Source organism: Babylonia areolata, chromosome 14 (genome assembly GCF_041734735.1).
Source record: "Babylonia areolata isolate BAREFJ2019XMU chromosome 14, ASM4173473v1, whole genome shotgun sequence".
NCBI classification, from domain to species: Eukaryota; Metazoa; Mollusca; class Gastropoda; order Neogastropoda; family Buccinidae; genus Babylonia; species Babylonia areolata.
The window spans coordinates 12941237-12966039 of NC_134889.1; the positions used below are offsets into that span (position 1 = coordinate 12941237).

Genomic DNA, 24803 nt, shown 5'->3' on the forward strand with positions numbered 1-24803 from the left:
AATATGTATAGTATTTACTATCAAACAACAGAGGAGACATTGACAAAGTCACAAAAAATCAAGCAGCAAGAGTATAAAAATGGTCAAGTGTTTGACCCACAAATATACCAACAAAACTTCTTTTCTCATTGCATGCTTTAAACTGCTATTCTCTCTGGAGACAGAAGAATATTCTGACAAGAAAAGTTTACATTTTAAGTGAACACTTAATAACACTTTCCACACATATGCATAAAACAAACCCTGTTCTTGATACATTAATGTTAACAGCTTTTAAGCTTCTGAAGAAGCATCTCACAGACATCAACAAGACATAATGATAGTACTGTGGTCACATAAAACAAACGTGTAAACTGTATAAAGTCCTGATCAGTGGTCTGTGCTGCCTGTTTCTGGTCACTGAGACCTCAATTATTTCAGACTTACAGAAATTGGACCGTCTCAAAGAAATTAACAAAGATAAACTACATTCCTGAGTGCTGCACAAAGGTATGAGAAAAAGAGAAATTGGACATCCCTCAGAAATAAAAAAACGACAAATTGCATTCCTGATTGCTGCACAAAGGTATGAGAAAAAGAGAAATTGGATCATCTCTTGGAAATTAAAAAAGACAGGCATGCCTACCCCCAAATTTGCTTTTCAGGAACAACACACATTAGAATCAGGGACATGGTAATTGGTATTATTTTCAGGAACATCTCAGCAAACATACACAGCCTGTGCTTACCCACATGCACGCTAGTCTTGCCAAAGTTACTTCACAGGTGATGGAAATCATGCAGACTTTCACAAAATAGCTTCAGAACTGTTCGGACAGTTCAGGCTTTTCACGAAGTGGCTTTGATAATATTCAGCAGCATTTCTGTAAGTCTTAGCGAAGTGTCTTCAGCAATGGTCGGAAAGCCATCTAAGGGTACACTTGTACCCACTAGATACTTCCGATTTTTTTTTTCTCCAGGACATGCATTTTGTCTGCAAATATTTGTATTCCCAGGACAACCTGTCCATTTTATCAATTTTCCAGGACAAATACAGGCCCCAAGTAACAGTAGGCATGCCTGCAAAGATAAACTACATTCCTGACTGCTGCCCAAAGGCAGGTGAAGTGAGTCACACATGAAAAAACATGATAACAAATCACATATAAAAAGATAAAAAATATATTTTGCGGCTGCCAATGTCATGCTCCAACTGCCATTTATAAAGAAAAACTATAAGCAAATACAGTATATAACCAGTGAATAAGTTTCATATTGTTTCAAAATCATGTCCAAAAAAAAAAAAAAAATCTAAATAAATAAATAAGATTGAAACAAACTAATCCCCCACTGAATACCATCAGTATGCAAGCACACACACACACACACTCCATCCTGCTCTTTTGAATATTTCATGTCAAGCATTTTTCAACCACAGCATCAACTGTGTATACATGAAAATGTTGGATAAATGATAAGCTTTCACGTTGCATACCATGTCAAAAAAGGCCTTTTCTTAATTCTAATATATCATACTTTCTTTCTGCAGGCTTTGAAGAAGCTGCTTGATTGGAAAACTGGCATGCTTAGGACTTCTTTCAATATCAACACATTGTCTTTCAGTCTTGTGACTATTTTCAGAGCCCACTTCATGCCAACCGAAAGTGAAAAATACTTATGACTGTTGACAAAATTGTGCAAAGAAATATGTCTGAAAACATAGAAAAGGAAAAAAAGCTTTTCAATATTTAATAAACATCTAAAAATAGGAAATGCAATAAAATCAATCAATTTTATTGGCACATTTGCTAAATTAAAAAAAACAAAACAAAGGAAAACCAAACAACCAAAACAAGAACAAAAAAACTCAGCGCACACCTGTACATATAAAATACCATAATAAATACAGCTGGATAAGGTATGGAAGAAAGGTGTGCTTCCTGCATCACCTGCCTCAATCATCACACACACACACTCCTCTTTTCTTGACTACAATCTTTTTGCACATGTTCACAAATATCAATATATACGAAAGGAAAAAAATACTTCTTATAATCTTGAGGATTTTGAACTTAAGTGAAATATGTAATGGTCTGGCACTACTTGTAAATAAATTGTGTCATATCAAAAAGTGTACTGTAAAATCTGGACTATTAGCTGCAACTTTTTTTTTCCAAACTTTGACCCCTGCGGCTAAAAGAACAGTGCAGATTGTTTATGGATTTTCCCCCCAGGTTGCGGGTTTTCCGATGATGCATTCAGGTCAAATTAAGTTGTTGCTGTCAGTCTCCAGTCTATTTTTAGATTCGCATTATGTTTGAAAACTGGTTTTGACTCTTTGTGAATTCAAAACTCACTGTAAAAGTGTGCTATTGACAACTGTTTATGTTTTTTTCCTAAAAATGTACGCATGGCCTTTACACACACAAAACATTCAGCTGATCACTCTTGTTCAGATAACTTCCATCATGCAGAAAACACGATGCAAAGCTTGTTTATGATGCAGCTTTCAAAGCAATCTTTGCGGAGGTCTGCTGATGGATTTTGAAAGCAAGGGGAAAAGCAAAACAATCTACAATCGTCAAAGGCTTTAGCTAAGCTGGACTCTTGAATGTAGCAGACGACAGAGAAGCCACCAGCTCCCACCAGCAAGACTCAGATTCATCTGACAGTGAAAATGAAGCCAGGGTCAGTGATGCCATGGCAGAAGAAGCTGTGCTTCTGTTGCTCAATTCTGACAAAGAAGACAAAGCTTTCAGTGGCTTCAGTGGAAATGATGACGACGATGAATGAAAAAATGTAACTACTGGTAATTGTTAATGTGTGTGTTAGTGTGTATCTTTGATGTAACTGTATTTCTATTTTTGTGTTGCTTTGTCACTGAATTTGTTCGAAGTTGTGCTTTCCATGCGTCTAACAAGTTTCTATGGCTGTCGAGTTTCTCACTTCTTGTGATTAATTTTTGCATGTTTTTGTACTTGTTTTTTGTGCAACATTTGCGGCTTATAAACCAGTACAGCCTGTGTGTGTTTAAATTCCAGTTGTTGTTTTTTTTAATTCAGTGGATGCAGCTTATATAATGATGCGCTCAACAGTCCAAATTTTATGGTATGTATCTTTTTTTTTTTTTTTAGATTTTTTTTTTCCATTCCAGCAGTTTCTTTGAGTGTACCTTCTCACTTTCACTTTCTGTTGGAGCTGAATGAAGAGAGTGTGAAAGGGATCTGATAGGTAATGAGAAAGACTGTGACAGTCTGTGGGGCACAAATGTCTCTCTCTCACTCACCTCACCATCTCTGTCTCCCACTTTTTTGGCGGTGGGTGGAGTGTGGAGGGATTTATTCTCCACTGAATTATCTCACATATCTTTAATTCACTCTGGACGAAAGGCCTTGGATAGTTTGAATGTTTGGAGTGGCACCAAATTTCTATAATGACGTTATGAGCTAAGAATATCTTAACTGCTCTTTTCACTCTCCACTGCAACCAATAAATGCAGTGTGTGTTGCTGTGCTCATGAGCAGGAGAGTTATTTTTGAGATGACTGGTTCACGTGAACAGTGCGTGTCAGCAATGGCGTTTGACCCAGTTTCATCTTGACCACAAGGCAGACAACAGAATTAGACAAACAATCTACAATCTATCATGGCTGTTTTACATTCTGAACTTAATCTGTTTGAAACTCTGCTTTCCTGGATTCGTTTACAAGTCATCAGGGTGTGCAAATTTCGAACAAAAACTACTTCCCTCATCTCACTGATAGCATAAGAAGTGAGGAAGTTTTATATTTTGTCCCCAACTGACTTGTTATCTTACTGATCAGTTTTGTTTTCAGTTCATAAATTCTAAATTTTACTTCTTACCCATACAAATGGGTCATCTGTGGGGGAAGTCAGGGGAGCTAACCAGCAGTAGTGAGTGAGTTAAGAACACATTGACACAGACATTCTAATTTGCAATATCTCACATATTTTAAGAAAACACAAAGTTTTAGATAAGTGAAAGGAGAAGGAAAGGCAAACATGTGTATTGACACACACACACACACACACTAGCCAAGCAACTGCTGATGCTGATAAATCCTGAGATAATGAGGCCACAAATGTTCTGGCAACATGGCTCATAAAATGAAAAAAACACAAACTGACTGTTTTCACAACACACTCTTGGGATCTGACCCCAAAATAAAAAGAGAGTAAGACTTACCCCCTGCATCATACTTATGTACACATGTACATATCTACTGCTCTACAGGTGTGGTGAGTGGATAGTGTCAATGATTTATGTACTGAATGCTTCAGCGACCGTACAGAACACTTTAAATTTAATATGTACAAAAAGAACATTGAGCATGTGGAGAAACAGTTTGTACACACATACATGAATGTGAACATGCACAAGTCATATGAACATTAATGTGTGAGTAGTCTTGTGTGTTCATAAATGAAAAATTATCAATGTGTGATCCGTTTGTGTGTGGTAACAATGTGTGCTGTGTAAAAAGAAGGGGGAGTCCTTACCATCTGATATCAAGCCATGAATAGTCTGTCTCTGGACTTACTGAGGGAGAACAACTATGTCCCCTAGACTGCCAACACCTGGCCTGACACCCACTTCACACAGATGCCCAGCAGTTCACTCCACACAGCGTCATCTAGTAGGAGTCCGTGTCAGAGCCAGAGTTGTCCCCCTGCAGACTGGCTCGCAGCTTGCTGAGCTGGGTGGGCCCAGTGTGAAGACACTTGATGCCGCGCGGCAGGGAGCGGCAAGAGGTCAGGTCCAGGGACTCCAGCTGCGGCAACTTCTCCAGGGCCAGGCTGAGGAGGGTCAACAGTCACTGTCTTTGTTAACACTGATGTGAACAATCATTTTGTGAACAAACTATACCATCAAAACTATGCATGGTCCCAAAAGCAGAAAAAAGAAGGCAGAAAAACATAAAGAAGATTGCAGGATCAGACACTGATGATGAAATATATTAGAAACACACACACACACACACACACACACACACACACGTGAAGACAATGGAGATGAAGAGAGCCACTTGCCTGTGTGCACATTGATGACATTGAAAAGAACAATAAAAAAAGAACAAAAAAGGCTGACCAAATGCCAGAAGACAGAAGATTTGCAACATGGAAAGACACTATCTAAAGGAGCAGCCCAGAATCCAGAAGACAAAGCAAAACATGTGGAAAGAGACCAGCTAGCAGCAAGAAAGTGGAAGACAAAAATGACTGACATGTATGTATACAGATTTTTATTTTTATTTTTTAATTTTTATTTTTTACAGCAAACAGCAGAAAACTGCATGATGTCAGAAGTTAAAACAAACAAACCAAAATGAGGACAAGATGAAATTTACAACAACACAATCTCTACATCCTTCATTTGTCTGATTTCAAATCTAACAAATGCAAGAGATTGTCATTCTGCCCTTATAGGACTGATGCAGCCTGCAACTCCTGGAGACATTCTGTGCATGAGATGAGTGTCTCCAAAGGAAAATGTGGCTGCAGGGAGGAATCCCACAGTGAAGGAGCAGAGAAAACTACAAGGTTCAGCAGATTAAACATGAACCATCTGTTGCCCCTTCCCCCTCACCCCTCCCCATGCACCCAAACATCTACATCATATCCCTTGAGTCATTCACCCACTGACTGAAAGCACATCAACCAACAATGTTCCAAGAAAAAAAACAACTTGAAAAGACAATGGGACAATTTTGTGCCAGAGGTGAGTGCAGGTACTCACAGGACAGAGGATTGTGTCAGAGGTGAGTGCAGGTACTCACAGGACAGAGGATTGTGTCAGAGGTGAGTGCAGGTACTCGCAGGACAGTGGGCAGTGGACTGTGTCAGAGGTGAGTGCAGGTACTCACAGGACAGAGGATTGTGTCAGAGGTGAGTGCAGGTACTCGCAGGACAGTGGGCAGTGGATTGTGTCAGAGGTGAGTGCAGGTACTCACAGGACAGAGGATTGTGCCAGAGGTGAGTGCAGGTACTCACAGGACAGAGGATTGTGTCAGAGGTGAGAGCAGGTACTCACATGACATAGGATTGTGCCAGAGGTGAGTGCAGGTACTCACAGGACAGGGGCAGTGGATTGTGTCAGAGGTGAGTGCAGGTACTCACAGGACAGAGGATTGTGTCAGAGGTGAGTGCAGGTACTCACAGGACAGGGCAGGGATTGTGTCAGAGGTGAGAGCAGGTACTCACAGGACACAGGATTGTGTCAGAGGTGAGTGCAGGTACTCACAGGACAGAGGATTGTGTCAGAGGTGAGAGCAGGTACTCACAGGACAGAGGATTGTGTCAGAGGTGAGTGCAGGTACTCACAGGACAGAGGATTGTGTCAGAGGTGAGTGCAGGTACTCACAGGACAGAGGATTGTGTCAGAGGTGAGAGCAGGTACTCACAGGACAGAGGATTGTGTCAGAGGTGAGAGCAGGTACTCACAGGACAGAGGATTGTGTCAGAGGTGAGTGCAGGTACTCACAGGACAGAGGACAGAGGATTGTGCCAGAGGTGAGTGCAGGTACTCACAGGACAGAGGATTGTGTCAGAGGTGAGAGCAGGTACTCACAGGACAGGATTGTGTCAGAGGTGAGAGCAGGTACTCACAGGACAGAGGATTGTGTCAGAGGTGAGAGCAGGTACTCACAGGACAGAGGATTGTGCCAGAGGTGAGAGCAGGTACTCACAGGACAGAGGATTGTGTCAGAGGTGAGAGCAGGTACTCACAGGACAGAGGATTGTGTCAGAGGTGAGTGCAGGTACTCAAAGGACAGAGGATTGTGCCAGAGGTGAGTGCAGGTACTCACAGGACAGAGGATTGTGTCAGAGGTGAGTGCAGGTACTCACAGGACAGAGGATTGTGTCAGAGGTGAGTGCAGGTACTCACAGGACAGAGGACAGAGGATTGTGTCAGAGGTGAGAGCAGGTACTCACAGGACAGAGGATTGTGTCAGAGGTGAGTGCAGGTACTCACAGGACAGAGGATTGTGTCAGAGGTGAGTGCAGGTACTCACAGGACAGTGGGCAGTGGATTGTGTCAGAGGTGAGAGCAGGTACTCACAGGACAGAGGATTGTGTCAGAGGTGAGTGCAGGTACTCACAGGACAGAGGATTGTGTCAGAGGTGAGTGCAGGTACTCACAGGACACAGGATTGTGTCAGAGGTGAGTGCAGGTACTCACAGGACAGTGGATTGTGTCAGAGGTGAGTGCAGGTACTCACAGGACAGTGGGCAGTGGATTGTGTCAGAGGTGAGAGCAGGTACTCACAGGACAGTGGATTGTGTCAGAGGTGAGTGCAGGTACTCACAGGACAGAGGATTGTGTCAGAGGAGACAGCAGGTACTCACAGGACAGAGGAGAGAGTGGCGGGGCTGCCGGCCAAGCTGAGGGTGGTGAGGGGGCAGGTGGGGATGAGGGTCAGTGCCCTCAGGGCCAGCTCCAGGTCCTGTGCAGGGGGCGATGTCCAGGCCAGGTCCAGCACCAGCAGGCTGTGGCTCCACTGAAACCATCACCACCACCCACATCACAGGCAACTCCACTGACACCATCACCACCACCATCACAGACATCTGCTCCTTAAGTCACTGTGGCCCACAAACCATTACAGGCAGCAAGGGATTATATCTTGGTGTTATTGCTGGACATGGGCCATTTTAACTCATTCTATTTCAATATCATGCCTTCTGTGTATCTTCCATTTTTATTACATTCTGATGTACTAAGTTATTTTGTTTATCTGTTTCATTTCATTTTATGCCAGTGATTCGAACAAACCAAGGACAGGCTCTCAAGGCCTGACAAGTATATTGGATTTATGCACAGGATGAGCTTCTGCTTCTTCAAACAACATTTTTTTATGTGGTGTAGTGTATTGGGATCATTCACCATGCTTTGACACCTCCATGAAACTAAAAATGAATCATGGGACTGTTCCCAGACCAGCTCTCACCCCAGCTGAGTGTGCTATGGACTCAAACACACCAGTTTTGCTCTGACCAGTGGTGGCTGTCTCAGGCAGGGATGACACTAAGATATAAATGCACAAGTGTAGAATACAGTCATGCCATGTGCTTTCCAGAGCAAAAGACCCATCGGTTGTAATCCTTCTGGATGCTAATTGTGATCTTCATTTATCTCAATCACCTCAGTTCTTTCACATTCACATTTCTCTCTGTGCCACTGTTTCTCTTTTTTATACATATGCACACAAACAGAAGTTATCACCCTGAATGTATGACATTGTAACATCTCAGAGACGACAGGTGAAAACCAGGTACTGACCCTCTGCAGTGCAGGTGCCAGACAGTCCACATAGCGAGTGATGCTGCTGCGTGACAGGTACAGCTCCTCCAGGTCTGTGATGGGAGAGGACTCTGACAGAAAGCTCTTTGTGGGGTTGAAATTGGTGCACCCTCGCAGATCTAGCAGACGCACATTTTCTGCTTTGTGCAGCAATCTGGCGGGGAAAAAGGAGAGACAGGAAAAAAAAAATGAGTGTGAGAAAAAGTTACTGACTACACTCAGGCAAAAACCTACTTTTAGACATTCAATTTCTACATTCTAAATTGCTTCTTGTTAGAATATGATCAATTTTGCTAAAAATCCATTGTGGAGTGATGGCCTAGAGGTAACGCGTCCGCCTAGGAAGCGAAAGAATATGAGAGCGCTGGTTCGAATCACAGCTCAGCCCCTCATATTTTCTCCCCCTCCTCTAGGCCTTGAGTGGTGGTCTGGAAACTAGTCATTCGGATGAGACGATAAACCGAGGTCCCGTGTGCAGCATGCACTTAGCGCACCTAAAAGAACCCACGGCAACAAAAGGGTTGTCCCTGGCAAAATTCTGTAGAAAAATCCACTTCGATAGAAAAAAATAAAACTGCACGCAAGAAAAAATACAAAAAATGGGTGGCGCTGTAGTGACGCGTTCTCCCTGGGGAGAGCAGCCCGAATTTCACACAGAGAAATCTGTTGTGATAAAAAGAAATACAAATACAAATTTCATGTCGGTGCATTCATCTGAGCACTGGACATCGGATGCTGGACCGATTGCTTTTGAAAATGACTGAAATGTTTTCAGTAAAATCGGCACCTTGTCAAAACAATTTTTGCCAAAGACAGCAGTTGATGTTTATGACAAAGATGCATTCAATCATCTGCTTTTACGAGCACTGCTGAAATTATTTCAAGCCAGTCTGTATGCAGTTTATCACCCATTCTGATGGTGTTTACTTTGGCATTGACAGTGACTTCCCATTCCACGGAACAAACTCTGACAAGTTTTTCATAACAATGTTGCCAAAAAACCAACAACTGAAGTTGTAGCTGACAGTATGTGCTCAGTTTTCAAAGCTGCCTTTCTGACTGCTCTGGACAGGTGAAGTCAAGGAAACCAAGACTTCTCCTTGGTCAATACCAGGATAAGGAGAAAAGTCACATGTGCAGAGCAACCTAGACCAGAAATGTAAAGTCCCATCCATATCAACTGACCAAGCCAGTCAAATAAAGTTAAGTTTCAAATCTACCTTAAGTTACACGATACCACTGTGAAATAAACGTATTTGATTTATTTCATTTCTGTAAAACTTGCCATTAACCAACAGACTGTTTATGATTTTTTGTTGTTTTCAAATGAAAGTGCACTTGAACAGTTAAAAACTGATTTTTCCAAAGTGTTCAGATACTTTGTCCTATAGATTCCCAAAATGTCCTATTGATTTTCCAAGAGCTAGGATATATGTGTCCTAAGCTTTTGAATTTTTAGGTGAAACCCTGATAACAAAACAGAAAATTATGGAATGCTTATCCAGCAGGTGCCTAAAAAGTTATTGATTATATCTTTATATTGTAAATAACAGAAAAAGCACAGAATTATGTGATACAGGTACAGCCATACCACACTTTGGTACAATAGCCATAGCCCATCAGTGCAGTGACACCACCATTCTAACATCTGTCATGCGTGATGGTAAGACCCAGGAAATACAACTGGAGATCAACATATCCACAGCAATGAAAGTGAACAGAGTATCCCGCAGAACCAACAGTCATATATATATATCTGTGTGTGTGTGTGTGTGTGTGTGTGTGTGTCTGTGTGTGTGAGAGAGAGTATATTTTCTCTTGGACCACTTGTGAGGTTGGTGTGTTTAGTATGATGCTGGTAGGACTCACCTGACCAAAAGGCTGTCCGTAGGTCCTCTGTCAGTGATGCTGGGGTCATCCCTCATGTACACTGGCATGGCACAGCTCAGCTGCTGAAGCTTCACAAAGCCTACCCCCTGACAACAGACCACACTACATTCATGCTGTTATCACCCTGACAACAGACACCACACACTTTGGTCATGCTGTTAACACCCTGACAACAGACATCACACGCTTCAGTCATGCTGTTAACACCCTGACAACAGACACCACACACTTCGGTCATGCTGTTAACACCCTGACAACAGACATCACACGCTTCAGTCATGCTGTTAACACCCTGACAACAGACACCACACACTTCAGTCATGCTGTTAACACCAGACAACAGACACCACACACCCTGACAACAGACACCACACACTTCAGTCATGCTGTTAACACCCTGACAACAGACACCACACATTTCAGTCATGCTGTTAACACCCTGACAACAGACACCACACACTTTGGTCATGCTGTTAACACCCTAACAACAGACACTGCACACCTTGACAACAGACACCACACACTTCAGTCATGCTGTTATCAACCTGACAACAGACACCACACACCCTGACAACACCACACACCCTGACAACAGACACCACACACCCTGACAACAGACACCACACACTTCAGTCATGCTGTTATCAACCTGACAACAGACACCACACACCCTGACAACAGACACCACACACTTCGGTCATGCTGTTATCAACCTGACAACAGACACCACACACCCTGACAACAGACACCACACACTTCGGTCATGCTGTTATCAACCTGACAACAGACACCACACACCCTGACAACAGACACCACACACTTCGGTCATGCTGTTAACACCCTGACAACAGACACCACACATTTCAGTCATGCTGTTATCAACCTGACAACAGACACCACACACTTCAGTCATGCTGTTAACACCCTGACAACAGACACCACACATTTCAGTCATGCTGTTATCACCCTGACAACAGATACCACACACTTCAGTCATGCTGTTAACACCCTGACAACAGACACCACACATTTCAGTCATGCTGTTAACACCAGACAACAGACACCACACACTTCAGTCATGCTGTTAACACCAGACAACAGACACCACACACCCTGACAACAGACACCACACACTTCAGTCATGCTGTTTACACCAGACAACAGACACCACACACTTCAGTCATGCTGTTAACACCAGACAACAGACACCACACACCCTGACAACAGACACCAAACACTTCAGTCATGCTGTTTACACCAGACAACAGACACCACACACCCTGACAACAGACACCACACACTTCAGTCATGCTGTTAACATCCTGACAACAGACACCACACACTTCAGTCATGCTGTTGACACCCTGACAACAGACACCACACACTTCAGTCATGCTGTTGACATCCTGACAACAGACACCACACACTTCAGTCATGCTGTTAACACCAGACAACAGATACCACACACTTCAGTCATGCTGTTAACACCAGACAACAGACACCACACACCCTGACAACAGACACCACACACTTCAGTCATGCTGTTAACATCCTGACAACAGACACCACACACTTCAGTCATGCTGTTAACACCAGACAACAGATACCACACACTTCAGTCATGCTGTTAACACCCTGACAACAGATACCACACACTTCAGTCATGCTGTTAACACCAGACAACAGACACCACACACCCTGACAACACACACCACACACTTCAGTCATGCTGTTAACACCAGACACTACACACCCTGACAACAGATACCACACAAATCAGTCATGCTGTTAACACCAGACACCACACACCCTGACAACAGACACCACACACTTCAGTAATGCTCTTAACATCCTGACAACAGACACCACACTTCTTAGTCATGCAGTTAAAAAACACATACATGCCCATGCACAAAGGGTGGGGAACTGCTCTGAGGGTGGTGATTCTATTTCGAAAACTACATGTTCCAGAACCTGATTCAATACACTGTTCATAGTCTATCCATTGTTAAAATCATTGTCCAGTGGAGAGGGTGCATAGCTCTATCAAAAAATACCCAGTAAAGGACCACCTGACATTCCATTAGTTCCATTCCCCTTGCTTACTTCCTGTAATTTGTATAAGCTAGCTGCCTTTTGACAATCTAAACCATCCGTCAGGAAACGTTTCTTTTCTCATTGTACGGATTCAGCATCATTGTCTAAACAGATTTCTAAGTTAGAAGTACAACACACCAAGCAATTATAACCAACCACAATACTGCACAACCCAAGTGTTTTTCCCTTATGAACAGCTGTTTTCAAACTCTCTGAGAACATGTCAACAGGATGACAGGACACAAAAAGAAATAATAACTTGGACCATTTCACCATGTGTAACTGCAAAACCAGATGTGTTTTAGTCAATAGCGCCACAAAGGTTTCAGTCAATGTGCAACATATAGAGTGCACACTGGTGCAACTGGTACGCTCTACAGGCTTTCACAACCACTTTGGGTTTGTTCAGTGATTAAAATTCACAAAACTTTCACAAACCCTGCTCAATAACGGCAAAACTGTTAAGTTTTTGAAAATGCTATTTCATTTCTCCAAACTTTTCTTGCCCTGATTTCCACCCCACGTCCCCCTTTTTTCCTTGGTACCTGGCAGTGCACACTGTCCTGACTGGATCGGACCCGACAGTTGGCCAGTCGAAGGACACGCAGTGAAGGGCAGCTCTGCTGAAGTTTTTCCACATTCACTACAAGGTACCCTGTTGTAAACCCACAGTTGCTCAAGTCCAGAGTATCCAGGTGTTGGCATTTCAACTGAAAACCACAGTGAGCATTTTCTGAATACATACACTAACACTGACCCTAATTTAATGATAATATTTTCTTCTTTTGATCTTCTGTATAATTCAAAACTGTCAAATGAACATACATAAAAAATGAAGCACACTCAAACACACACTCACCGAAAAAAAGAAAAAAAAAAGTGAATGTAAAATAAGGCATAAAAATAACAACAATTAGGAAAGATTGCCAGAAAACAATGAGAGTGATAACAGAAATGAAGAATGCAAACTCCAATGAAACAAATTCAAATCAACAAAACAACCTATTGCATATGGAAGAATAAAACTATATACATATAAAAGAAAGCAAGTAAAATTAAAGAAAAGAAAGACTGTAATGAAGAAAGAAAAACAAACAAAAAAATGGGGAGAACAGGGCGGAGATGGGGGAAGAAAACAACAACAAAACACAAATGACTTTCCACATTACTGCAATAATGAAGTCCCAAATTTTTACATTTGCAGAACTTAATTCATGCCAAGTTCTAACTGTTCCCTCAAATTATGTTAGCACATTTAGCACTGTCATGGTCAGTGTTTCACTGCTATTGTGCTAATAATACATTTTGCTACACTGTATGCTGAGAAAATGTACAGAACTTGAAATCTATCTCCCTCCCTCTCTCTCTCACACACACACACACACACAAACACTTTATAAATACTCCCACAAATTAATTCACAACACAGACACAGACACACAGAGAAAACAGGTCACAGTGCACCTTGCTCCTTTCACTCACTGTTCCACAGCCATACACACTTCACCAAATCTAGACAGCCCTGTTGTTATCAGTTATTTTGCTATGCTGGGCGAAACAAAGTATGTGGTTTGGGACATACAGTGTACACCAACACAGCATTAGCACCTGTATCATATAATGTACACTGTACATCAAAACAGCCATCAGGAGATTAAACTGTAGTTAAAAAGGATAAAGCCTAGTAATAAACAGGTCTGAACACATACATCCACACCAATGTAAAAAAAAAAGAAGAAAGTTATACATACCATTATAGCATTCAATACGACATTGAAGCCGGTAAGCAAATTGCCAGCCAGAGTAAGTTCCCTCAATCGAGATCCCACCTTGTCCACCAAGAATTTCAGGGATTTCACCGACATTGTGTCTACCTGAGCACAGACACCAGCTGGGGGTATCATTCTGTATACATCTTAAAATACCACATCACCCAAACAAAAAACAACGACAACAAAACAAAAAATCAAAACATACCCAAGAACAAAGTTCTGCACTTTTATCATGTACACACTTGAAAACACATGCCCTCGAATGAATTATACAGATGCACACACATCACTTTTTCCAATAAACTACTGACTACAGACATGAGCCGATTAACTTGTAAGGCTTGCATCAGTCTCTGTAACCATACTTGACTTGCATGAGCATGTGACTATTTGCTGCTTAGACACAGCTTCTTTTCACACAATGCATGCCTGATGTTTAGTCTTTTGCTTGCATGCACACACACTCCAAAACAACTACTCTACAGCAGGAGTGAAAGTAACATGTCCATCACCTTGATTTCAGTGCTAAAGTAACATGTCCATCACCTTGATTTCAGTGCTGAAGTAACATGTCCATCACCTTGATTTCAGTGCTAAAGTAACATGTCCATCACCTTGATTTCAGTGCTAAAGTAACATGTCCATCACCTTGATTTCAGTGCTAAAGTAACATGTCTATCACCTTGATTTCAGTGCTAAAGTAACATGTCCGTCACCTTGATTTCTATGCTAAAGTAACATGTCCATCACCTTGATTTCAGTGCTAAAGTAACATGTCCATCACCTTGATTTCAGTGCTAAAGTAACATGTCCATCACCTTGATTTCTATGCTAAAGTAACATGTCCATCACCTTGATTTCAGTGCTAAAGTAATGTGTCTATCACCTTGATTTCAGTGCTAAAGTAACATGTCCATCACCTTGATTTCAGTGCTAAAGTAACATGTCCGTCACCTTGATTTCTATGCTAAAGTAACGTGTCTATCACCTTGATTTCAGTGCTAAAGTAACATGTCCATCACCTTGATTTCAGTGCTAAAGTAACGTGTCTATCACCTTGATTTCAGTGCTAAAGTAACATGTCCATCACCTTGATTTCAGTGCTGAAGTAACATGTCCATCACCTTGATTTCAGTGCTAAAGTAACATGTCCATCACCTTGATTTCAGTGCTGAAGTAACATGTCCATCACCTTGATTTCAGTGCTAAAGTAACATGTCCATCACCTTGATTTCAGTGCTAAAGTAACATGTCCATCACCTTGATTTCAGTGCTAAAGTAACATGTCCATCACCTTGATTTCAGTGCTAAAGTAACGTGTCTATCACCTTGATTTCAGTGCTAAAGTAACGTGTCTATCACCTTGATTTCAGTGCTAAAGTAACATGTCCATCACCTTGATTTCAGTGCTAAAGTAACATGTCCATCACCTTGATTTCAGTGCTAAAGTAATGTGTCCATCACCTTGATTTCTATGCTAAAGTAACATGTCCACCACCTTGATTTCTGTGCTAAAGTAACATGTCCATCACCTTGATTTCTGTGCTAAGGTAATGTGTCCATCACCTTGATTTCAGTGCTAAAGTAACATGTCCATCACCTTATTTCTATGCTAAAGTAACATGTCCACTTTTATTTCTATAATAAAGTAATATATCCATCATCTTGATTTCTATACTAAAATAAAACACCCATCACCTTGATTTCTTTAGCGAAATAACATGTCCATCACATTTATTATGGTTTATGTGCTATTACAATGCTACTACTGTAGTCACTATGATGATAATACACTGGACATATTTCTTTGTATCAAGTCTCATTCTCTAAGTACTTTATACAGCAATAACAGCAGAATCAAATCCCAATCTCTGTATAAAAAGAGGAAGCACTGTCACTGTCACAGTGCCACTCTTCAGTGTGCCAATCACACAGTTCTTCTGAAGGAAGGATTGAATTAGTGACTACAGACTGAATACAGGTGACAGGAAGGATAGAATTCAGACTGAAAACAGCTGACAGGAAGATCTGAATACAAGTGACAGGAAGAACATGTGAAAAAATCTTCTGAAAGACAAAATGATTCACAAAATCCAGAAAGAAACAGAGCGACAGTGAGTCTTGTGAGGTGAACAATGTGAACAGAATAACGGAGGAGCTCACCGAAGAAAAGGAGAGGTCTAGCTGCCGAAGCTTTGGACAGCTACTGGCCAGTGCAGACACCGAGACAGACGTCAGTTTGCGGCAATGGGACAGATTGACTGCTTCCAAGTCATGGCAACTTTCACATAGTTTCTGGGAAGAACATTTTTCATTTGCACATCAGTTCCAGACGTGACAATGACACTCATTAAAATAACAGACTTAAAAAAACAAAACAACCCCCCCCCCTCCCCCACCCCGACAACAGCAACTGTTGAAAAATAATTCTAATACAGATTCATCAAATAATAGACACTGAGTGTGAAACTGACAAAAAGTAAGAGAACAAGATGACAAGGTTTAGGAAAATCTTATGACATATCTCTACTACAACAATAGATTTAACAATACTAGCATCTACCACAAAAACAATTATTAATACAGAAATAATCAAAGACAAAAATCATCATAATACTTTTATTAACAAGAATGACAAGAAGAAATCAACAATAACACATTTTAACAATTCATGATTCCTACAAAAGTTGGGCATGTAGGACATGCCACATTAACAAACAGGAAAGAAAAAGGTGTGCAGATTTCATGTCACTTTCTTCATGAACACACACACACACACACACAACACACGCACAAACGAACTAAGTGAAATATGCAATCAACAGAGCTCAATATGCACATTTGTGTTGAGACAGTGCATTCTGTGGCACACATAACTATCAAAGTAGCATCAATTGTTACAATCTATCATCACAACTGCACGCAACAGACCTTAAAAGCCTCATTCGTGACATTCTTCCAGCCACTCAAGTTGATTTCTTTGCACTCGCTGAGGTTGTTCTGGGCTAACCATTTGAGGGTTTGATCAGTTGACTTTATCCATCCATAGGACAAGTCTACTTTGTGCCAGAGGGAAGCGACCCTTGCCAGATCATACCATTCTCGACATACTCTCGCTGCTCTGAAAAAGTGGAAAATCCAGTGTGAGTCAATTACACCTGTCATGTCTTTGGCACAGGTCTACATTCTGTACATCTCCTTGTATATATAATACATACTTTACACAGAATGTGAAGCATTGGTGTTAAATACTGAATTTATGATAATTTTAATTCTAATAAGTGTTCTTATCATGTAAGCGTTGTTATTTATGTTTTAAATAAATTCCTTGCACAGCAAAACACAAAATAAATGAATAAAACATACACACACACACACACTATATGCATATGCATACAAGCCCTCAGATCAGCCCTAGTAAACACAGACCCCCCCCACACCCCCCCCCCCCCCCCCCACCAAAAAAAAACAACAACAACAAAACAACAACAAAAAACAACATGTGCCGGAATGAACATTATAACTTAAGTAGCTGAAACTGGCATGAATCTAAAATCATTAACAACTCATAAAAAATCACACACACACACACACACAAAAAGTGCAATACACTACCTGAATTGAAGCTTTTTTTTCAGCAGACTTCAAAGAAAAGCTTATAAGGGTAATTTTTCAGCACTGGTCACAATGTGGGAACTGGGGGCAAAATTTTAAACTGGCTACATACAGTTTAACTGGTTGTTTAATAATCCAAATCCTTTATTTTTTCAGGCAAAATTTGGGGCTGCTGAGGACCAGGAAAAAAAAAGAAAAAAGAAAAGATGGCAATACAGGGGCATCCAGGAGTCATGACCCGGGTGCGGCCCGGCCCACTTAGAGTGTAAGGAGTTAAGGGCCGAAACATTTGCCTGAGGGGCGCTTCTTCTCTGAAGACCTTGTACTGTCAAGCTCTCCCTAGAGTTTCTTATCACTAAGTTACTTATTTTGTTATTTCCATGTTGTGTACAGATAATGTGGAGATGTGCATGTCAGTAACGCTAGTGACTTTGTGAGTGTGACGCAAAGTGGTTTATACTGGACATAAAAACCTGACAGAACCAATAAAATTTCCTTGGAAGACTTCTACTGTTGTAGAGCACTTGGTGATAAAAAATATCAATTCATCACTTTTATGCTCACATTCTAGTTTTCATGGATATCAAATGTAACACAGGGCACATGATATACAACTCTACTAATTTTTTTCAAACAAACACGGTGATTATCAACCTAAACCGCAAACTGATATTCTCAAAGATATTGGGCAATCCAAAAGGATAGCGCTTGTGATCTGGCTCATTTTCCAAAAAGGAAAGCTAACTTAAACACTGAATTAGTTGTATGTGTTAAAATCTTTTTTTGTTGTTGGTTTGGCTGCCCCATCATCTGCAACGTTTCAGTGGCATTACTCCTACGCTGCTCATTCCAAGTTCCCCACACCTGGGTTCGTCTGTTACAGTTTCAGCGTTGGCAGTTCACAGGGAAATATTTATGTTAGGTAGCCAGGAGACCACACACCAGAGGAAACGATGCACTGCTGCTTAGTAACTGTGTTGTGCTCAGTGCTGAGTCACTTTGTTGGTGATCAGTTATGCCTGTTCTAATCAAGTATATTTAGGACACCATCTACTAAACCCCCTACTGATGACAATAATGGCTCAGTCAGAGCCAGACTGAGTGAGTGTTCCTCTCACTCAGAGAGGAGACCATCACCACATCCCTCCAACAACAGCCCCCAATGAATCTGCCAACAATGAAGATCTTGACAGGACTCACCCCAAGCACAGAAGTGTATGGGTATTGAAACTGACGTCACCATGACAACAGAGCATGAAAGGCCACATAATTTGGCTCTTTTTTCTTTACATATTATACTGATGATGAAGAAAAAAGAGAAGGAGAATGACAATGATAATGGCGATGCTGCTGTGGATATCCATTTCGGTTTGGGACAACATGAAGAGGCTGTACTTTGTGCTTCCTGTCATGATATCCCAGCATTAACCAGGCCTGATAGATGCAGACATTTATTTACAGTGTTGGTGAGGAAATAACAGCAACACACCAACTGATTCATCTGTGAAGTAGATGATACTCCACTGTGTGGTCCCAGTCTTCCCATTTAAGCCCTCCACTCTGGGTAGGAGCCAACTGTGGCCAAAAAACCCACCTCAACTGGGATTTGAACCCATGTCCTACCAGCCATCAGTCCGCGATGCTAACCACTTCGCCACGGCAGATGGTCTAAATCTTTATACTTCTCATTTCAGGTGATATTTCACCCTTTAAAAATGATGGATTTCATTATTTTCGCTGTTTTTCAATGAAAAATGTAGTAATCCTGAAAAAGCCATTTTCTAAATAGAGTCACAAAGTGCCATAAATTGAGAATATTAACAGAATGAACAAACTGATCAATTAAGCTAATTCAAAAGAAAGATACACGGTTGCTAAAACAAACTCATATACTGAATATGTGATGGACCTCAAAAGTCACTGGTTTTCCATTTCTGATTTGTGGTGATTGCTGTCATTGATCTGCCCTTCATGTCAGAAAGATTCGAGGGAATTATCTGACTACATCTCATTTCAGAACATCAGAAATCTATTTTAGATATACTGAGAATGGTTCTGGGCACCTTGGTGGTTTCATGACTTATTTGATTTTATTTGCTTGAAAAATGTAAAGAAGGGTACGGCAACAATAACACTGTGACTTCCATTCATGGTTTTCTTCTTGTATGAAACCATGTTGAACACTGGACAAATATGACACCAACAATGTAAAAAAATAAGCTTTAATTGATGTTTGGTGTGATAAAATTAATGATTGTGATGGTGTCTTAAAGATATTAAAATGAGGTTTGGCTTTTCATTATTTTATTTGGAATAAAGTGAATACTGAAACTTTTACTGTTTTACTTTTAGTGTTTAAATTTGAATGTGGCACAACAGCAGCAGCGTTCATTTTCCCGATTCTGGTTGCCAGTTTCATGTGGAATTTCAGATTTTATTTTATTTAGCAGTGTTTACTCGAACTTTCTTTTAACAACTGTCCCTCATGCTCAACATATGCACACTACATACAACCAATCATCACAGGTTGTTTTCCTGCATGATCTATTCACTGAAGTGAGTGACCCCCACTGACAACCAGCACTGAATGACATATATATATATATATATATATATATATACATATATATATAGATAGATAGATAGATATAAATTTCTATACTCACACCCACCCACACAGCAAGCACACCCTCATGAACACACCTCTGTTTTATACAGGCCTTTCATTAACACATCACACAAGCACCTAGCCTAAAGTATCCCTACACATAAAAAAAATGTGTACAATTTAAATTAATACCAACCTGCACAGGAAAGGCAGTGCACCGTGTCTCCTCACTACAAAATGAAAAATTTTCAGCCACAATTCCATGGGCAAGCGACCAACAGGTGTGTTTGGCACAGCACCTGATTTGCTGCCATTCAACGCTTTATCAGCTTTTGCAACACCGGTTGCTCTGGTGTTGAGAGGCGATGTTTCTGCCAGTTTTATGCTCTTTGATTTGCTTGATTTCTGAGGGCGTCTCCTTTTTCTGGAAAGCTTTTGTACAGAGTGGGCATTGTTGGAGTTGCTGCTGCCCCCAGCTCGTTGACAGGTTCTTCTGGATGAGGATGGGCTGCAAACACGTGTTTCAAAACTTGATGAATCATCACCATGGCGTCTGCTAGGGCCAATGGTGCAGCAGAGGAATTTTTTATCTCTTGTACTCTATGAAATCTCTAGAATCTAGTGCATAGAAAAAATTTATATCTAAGGAAAATGTCAGTTTTATGTTGTTGTTTTTTTTCAGTCCATTAAAGTGATATATGTGCAAATGACCTTGACTTCTATGCAGTTCCATGTGTGACCTTGTTACTTCATGTCAGAGATATTATCATTTATGTTGTTACAAAATTAATGCAGAAACTGAAGAAGAATTTAAATTCATGCTCAATAAATACTGCTTCCATAAAATCATCTGTTTACTGAGCAACACAAGTATAATATACTTAACTCATAAATTTTGCTCCCACAATAACAAAAGCACATAGATTATTGGGCAATGCTGCTTGTTGTTTACCATTAGCTAGAAATTGTAAGTATAACTATAAGGCTTTACCTATAACATTAAAATTGGTACAGAGTCCTGAACAAACTAAGTAATAAGAAAATTCCCCATAAAGAAACTTTAGAGATGATCGTCATAGAGAACTAAACCTAGGAACCCTTTTACAGTTATAATGGCACACATCATTATGATGTGTGTCGTTGTTAATACTGATACAGTAACTGTTATAAAGGTTTCTCACTCAGTCACTGGCTTCAGTTTGATCTAGTGTCAAGTGGTGGAAAGTAGGAAACTGGGAGTGCGGTGATAATAATAGGTTATTTTTTTGTGGAAAATAATTGTCTATTGTGTTAAGAAATTATGAGAGAACTTTACTTTAATAAAATATCTCCAGAGAGAGAAAAGTGAGAGAGAGAGAGAGAGAGCATGTGTGTGTGTGTGTGTGTGTGTGTGTGTGTGTGTGTGTGTGAGAGAGAGAGAGAGAGAGAGAGGGGGGGGGGGGGACAAGACAAGAAAAATTCTTTATTTTCGAGGATAATACTTTTTTCTTTTTTTTTTTATAGATAAGCACTGGCACACTTTTTCTCATCCAGTCCCTGCCCTGAAACAGGGTCTGCACTTCACTCATTGCCAAAGGAAGCATAATTCAACATATAAAATAGTATAAAAATAAAAATGTCACAGGTGAACGAGAGACAGACAGACAAATGGAGGGGGAGAGAGAGAGAGAGAGAGAGAGAGAGAGAGAGTGAGAATAAAACAATATTAACTAATGAACAGATAACCTCATATTACATGGAACATGTGATAGAGAATAACAGGTCAGTAAGGAAGACAAAGTAACATGCATTGTATCAACTAATCAACACACAAACACACACACACATGTGCGTGCATGCACATATATAGGAATATATATATATATATATATATATATATACAAATATCATATATATATATATATAAGGACCATGCGCATATCGGTACATGTATATAGATCAATACATCAAATTAACAATGGAGCAACTGGCAACTACTGCATGTATATAACTACATTTAATAGAAAGAAATGAAAGAACCAAAGAAGCAAACAGAAGTAATATGCATTACAAACAAATGAAATATTATAAAACAATACTTCAATTCACACACATAAAGAACAGAAAGAGGGACTAGAGAGAGAGACTCAGAGAGAGAGAGATCTAAATATCAAGTTAAGATACTCACGCTTCATCATTCAAGTCACTGGATAAAGAGTCATCTGAATCTCTACATGACAATTCTTGGCCTGGCTCATAATCAGTGTCTTCAGAATCACTTGATGGCCAGTTCTCCCCATTGAACTTGAATAGAATTTGATGTTTTGGATCCCTCTTCATGCCCAAAATTCCTCGACATCCAGACATGTTTTCCTTTCTTCACGTCTTGCAAAATTGTGGAACAAGATCAACATTCATGGACACTGGCCGTTCAGCTTCACTGCTTTCTGAATAGATTCCTGAAAGACACAAAAGGAGACATTCAAACTAAGACAATGAACAACTGACAATGTGTGACATGAACAGTGCCATGTAACACAAACACTGGTAACAGTTGCCAGTTACATTTTACAGGTTGTGACTCTTGATTTGCAAAAAGTTCAATAAGGAATAGTCAGCATGTGTTGAAAAATTATGATGCTTGTTTTCAACAAAGCAGAATGGTTTATGTCCAGTTTTCATTAAGATATAAAAAAGGAGAGAAAAAAAGAACAAAAAAGAACAGAAAAAATGAATCGAATATCCACCAGCCTGGTTATGCAAGTCAATCAGAAACGCATGAACGGCCACATAACAAAGGATAAACAAGTCATGTTGCTCTTCGTGGGGCAGCGGCATCAAGAGAAATAGTAATATAAATACCAACAGAATTTTTATTTATATATATCATTGACCGAAGAATCTAGGACAGTAAAACAGGAAGTAACTGTAATCAACAGGTACAGGTACAGGTACAGGATTGGGGACTTTCCTATAAGCCTTCTGGCTTTTTAACGTCCCTTCACTATTGTCTTAATCAAGTGTTGCACATGCGCCAGGAAAAAGTTTCTTGTTCACTGATCAAAATCAAATGGTTTTATTAGAGATTTTTCATCGTTGTCGATAAGATTTTTGAACTGGTTAATAGTGTTAGCTGTTTTTGTTGAGTTAGTCAGTGCATTCCAGCCTTTCACTGCTCTAAAACTAAAAGACGATTTACGAACATTTGTTCTACAATATTTTATGTAAAGATTAGTATCTGAGTTTCTGGTAACTTGGGATTTGCTAGTAGAGAAAAAGGTGCTATGATCAATGTCGACCATTCCGTTCATTATCTTAAAAACTAGTATCATGTCTCCTCTATATCTTCTATATTTTTGGGAGTGCAAATTCAACTGTCTCAAACGACTTTGATAGTCAAGATCTCTAAGTTCTGGAATTATTTTAGTTGCTCTCCTTTGTACTTGTTCAATTGCTTTGGACTGTCTTATTAATCTGGGATACCAAATTGTATTGCCATATTCTAGGATAGGCCTAACAATTGTTTTATAAAGGTTGACAAAGATATCCTTATCCAAGAATGTAAATGTTCTCTTGATAATACCCAGTACTTTGTTGGCTTTATTTATCACTGCTTGGATATGTGTATCAAAAGAGAAGTTTTTATCAAATATTACTCCCAAGTCTTTTTCTTCATTACATTCCGAAATAACCATAAAATTCATGTTATCAATTTTCATTTTATATTCATTTTTAGGGTTATTTTTTCCTAGATCTAGGTGTAGCACTTTACATTTTGTTGCATTAAAATATAGATTCCACTTGTTAGACCAGTCATATAGGTTGTCTAAGTCATTTTGCAATTTTAAAGAATTCTTAGCTAGAGTCTATATCATAAAGTTTAGTGTCATCAGCAAATATCCTGCAACAACTACTAACACAATCTGGAAGGTCATTTATAAAAATGGTAATCAAAATACATAATAACAGACACAAAGAAGCCAAACTTGCAATCCGCTCCAGAATTATTTCACAACGAAATGAAATCAACAACTCTCCAACATTGCAAGTTCGAGGCCGCCGCCATAGTTGTTTTGGTAAACCACGTTTCCTTTTCCGGCGAGTTGATACAGACCATAACCATAAGTTCAGCAACGTGGAATGTGTGTGTGTGTGTGTGTGTGTGTGTGTGTGTGTGTGTGTGTGTGTGTGTGTGTGTGTGTGTGTGTGTGTGTCTGTGTGTGCGTGTGTCGGGGCTCGTGTGCTTTTATGTGTAGTGTTGGGCCTGTGCACTTTTGTTTGTGCTTTCATGTATGTGAAACTTCATGTTTGCTGCATATCTGCTGTGCATATATGTGTGTGTGTGTGTGTGTGTGTGTGTGTGTGTGTGTGTGTGTGTGTGTGTGCGCGCGCGCGCGCGCGTGCGTGTCTGTATGTTTAATTACAGTTCGTATATATTTACCTGTTCATTATCAGGATATTGTCTTTTGTGTGTGTGTGTGTGTGTGTGTGTGTGTGTGTGTGTGTGTGTGTGTGTGTGTGTGTGCGCGTGCGTGTCTGTA

The 24803-nt window shown here is 40.3% G+C and overlaps 1 protein-coding gene across 2 annotated transcripts; it reads right to left on the minus strand.

Annotated features, from left to right (window-relative positions):
• LOC143289830 (F-box/LRR-repeat protein 6-like) lies at positions 1–24349 on the minus strand. Of its 2 annotated transcripts, none has more exons than XM_076599010.1 (11): positions 24234–24349; positions 22451–22721; positions 20480–20791; positions 16992–17181; positions 16224–16355; positions 14040–14162; positions 12834–12998; positions 10171–10277; positions 8281–8455; positions 7347–7498; positions 1–4796 (listed from the first exon to the last, which is right to left on the minus strand). In XM_076599010.1, exons 2-11 carry the CDS (start codon positions 22627–22629, stop codon positions 4634–4636), a joined length of 1698 nt encoding a protein of 565 aa, XP_076455125.1. In that variant the 5' UTR covers positions 22630–22721; positions 24234–24349; the 3' UTR covers positions 1–4633. The 2 variants fall into 2 exon arrangements, with proteins under 2 accessions (XP_076455125.1, XP_076455124.1); XM_076599009.1 differs by having other exon boundaries at positions 20480–20812.
• Positions 24350–24803: the final 454 nt, after the last annotated feature.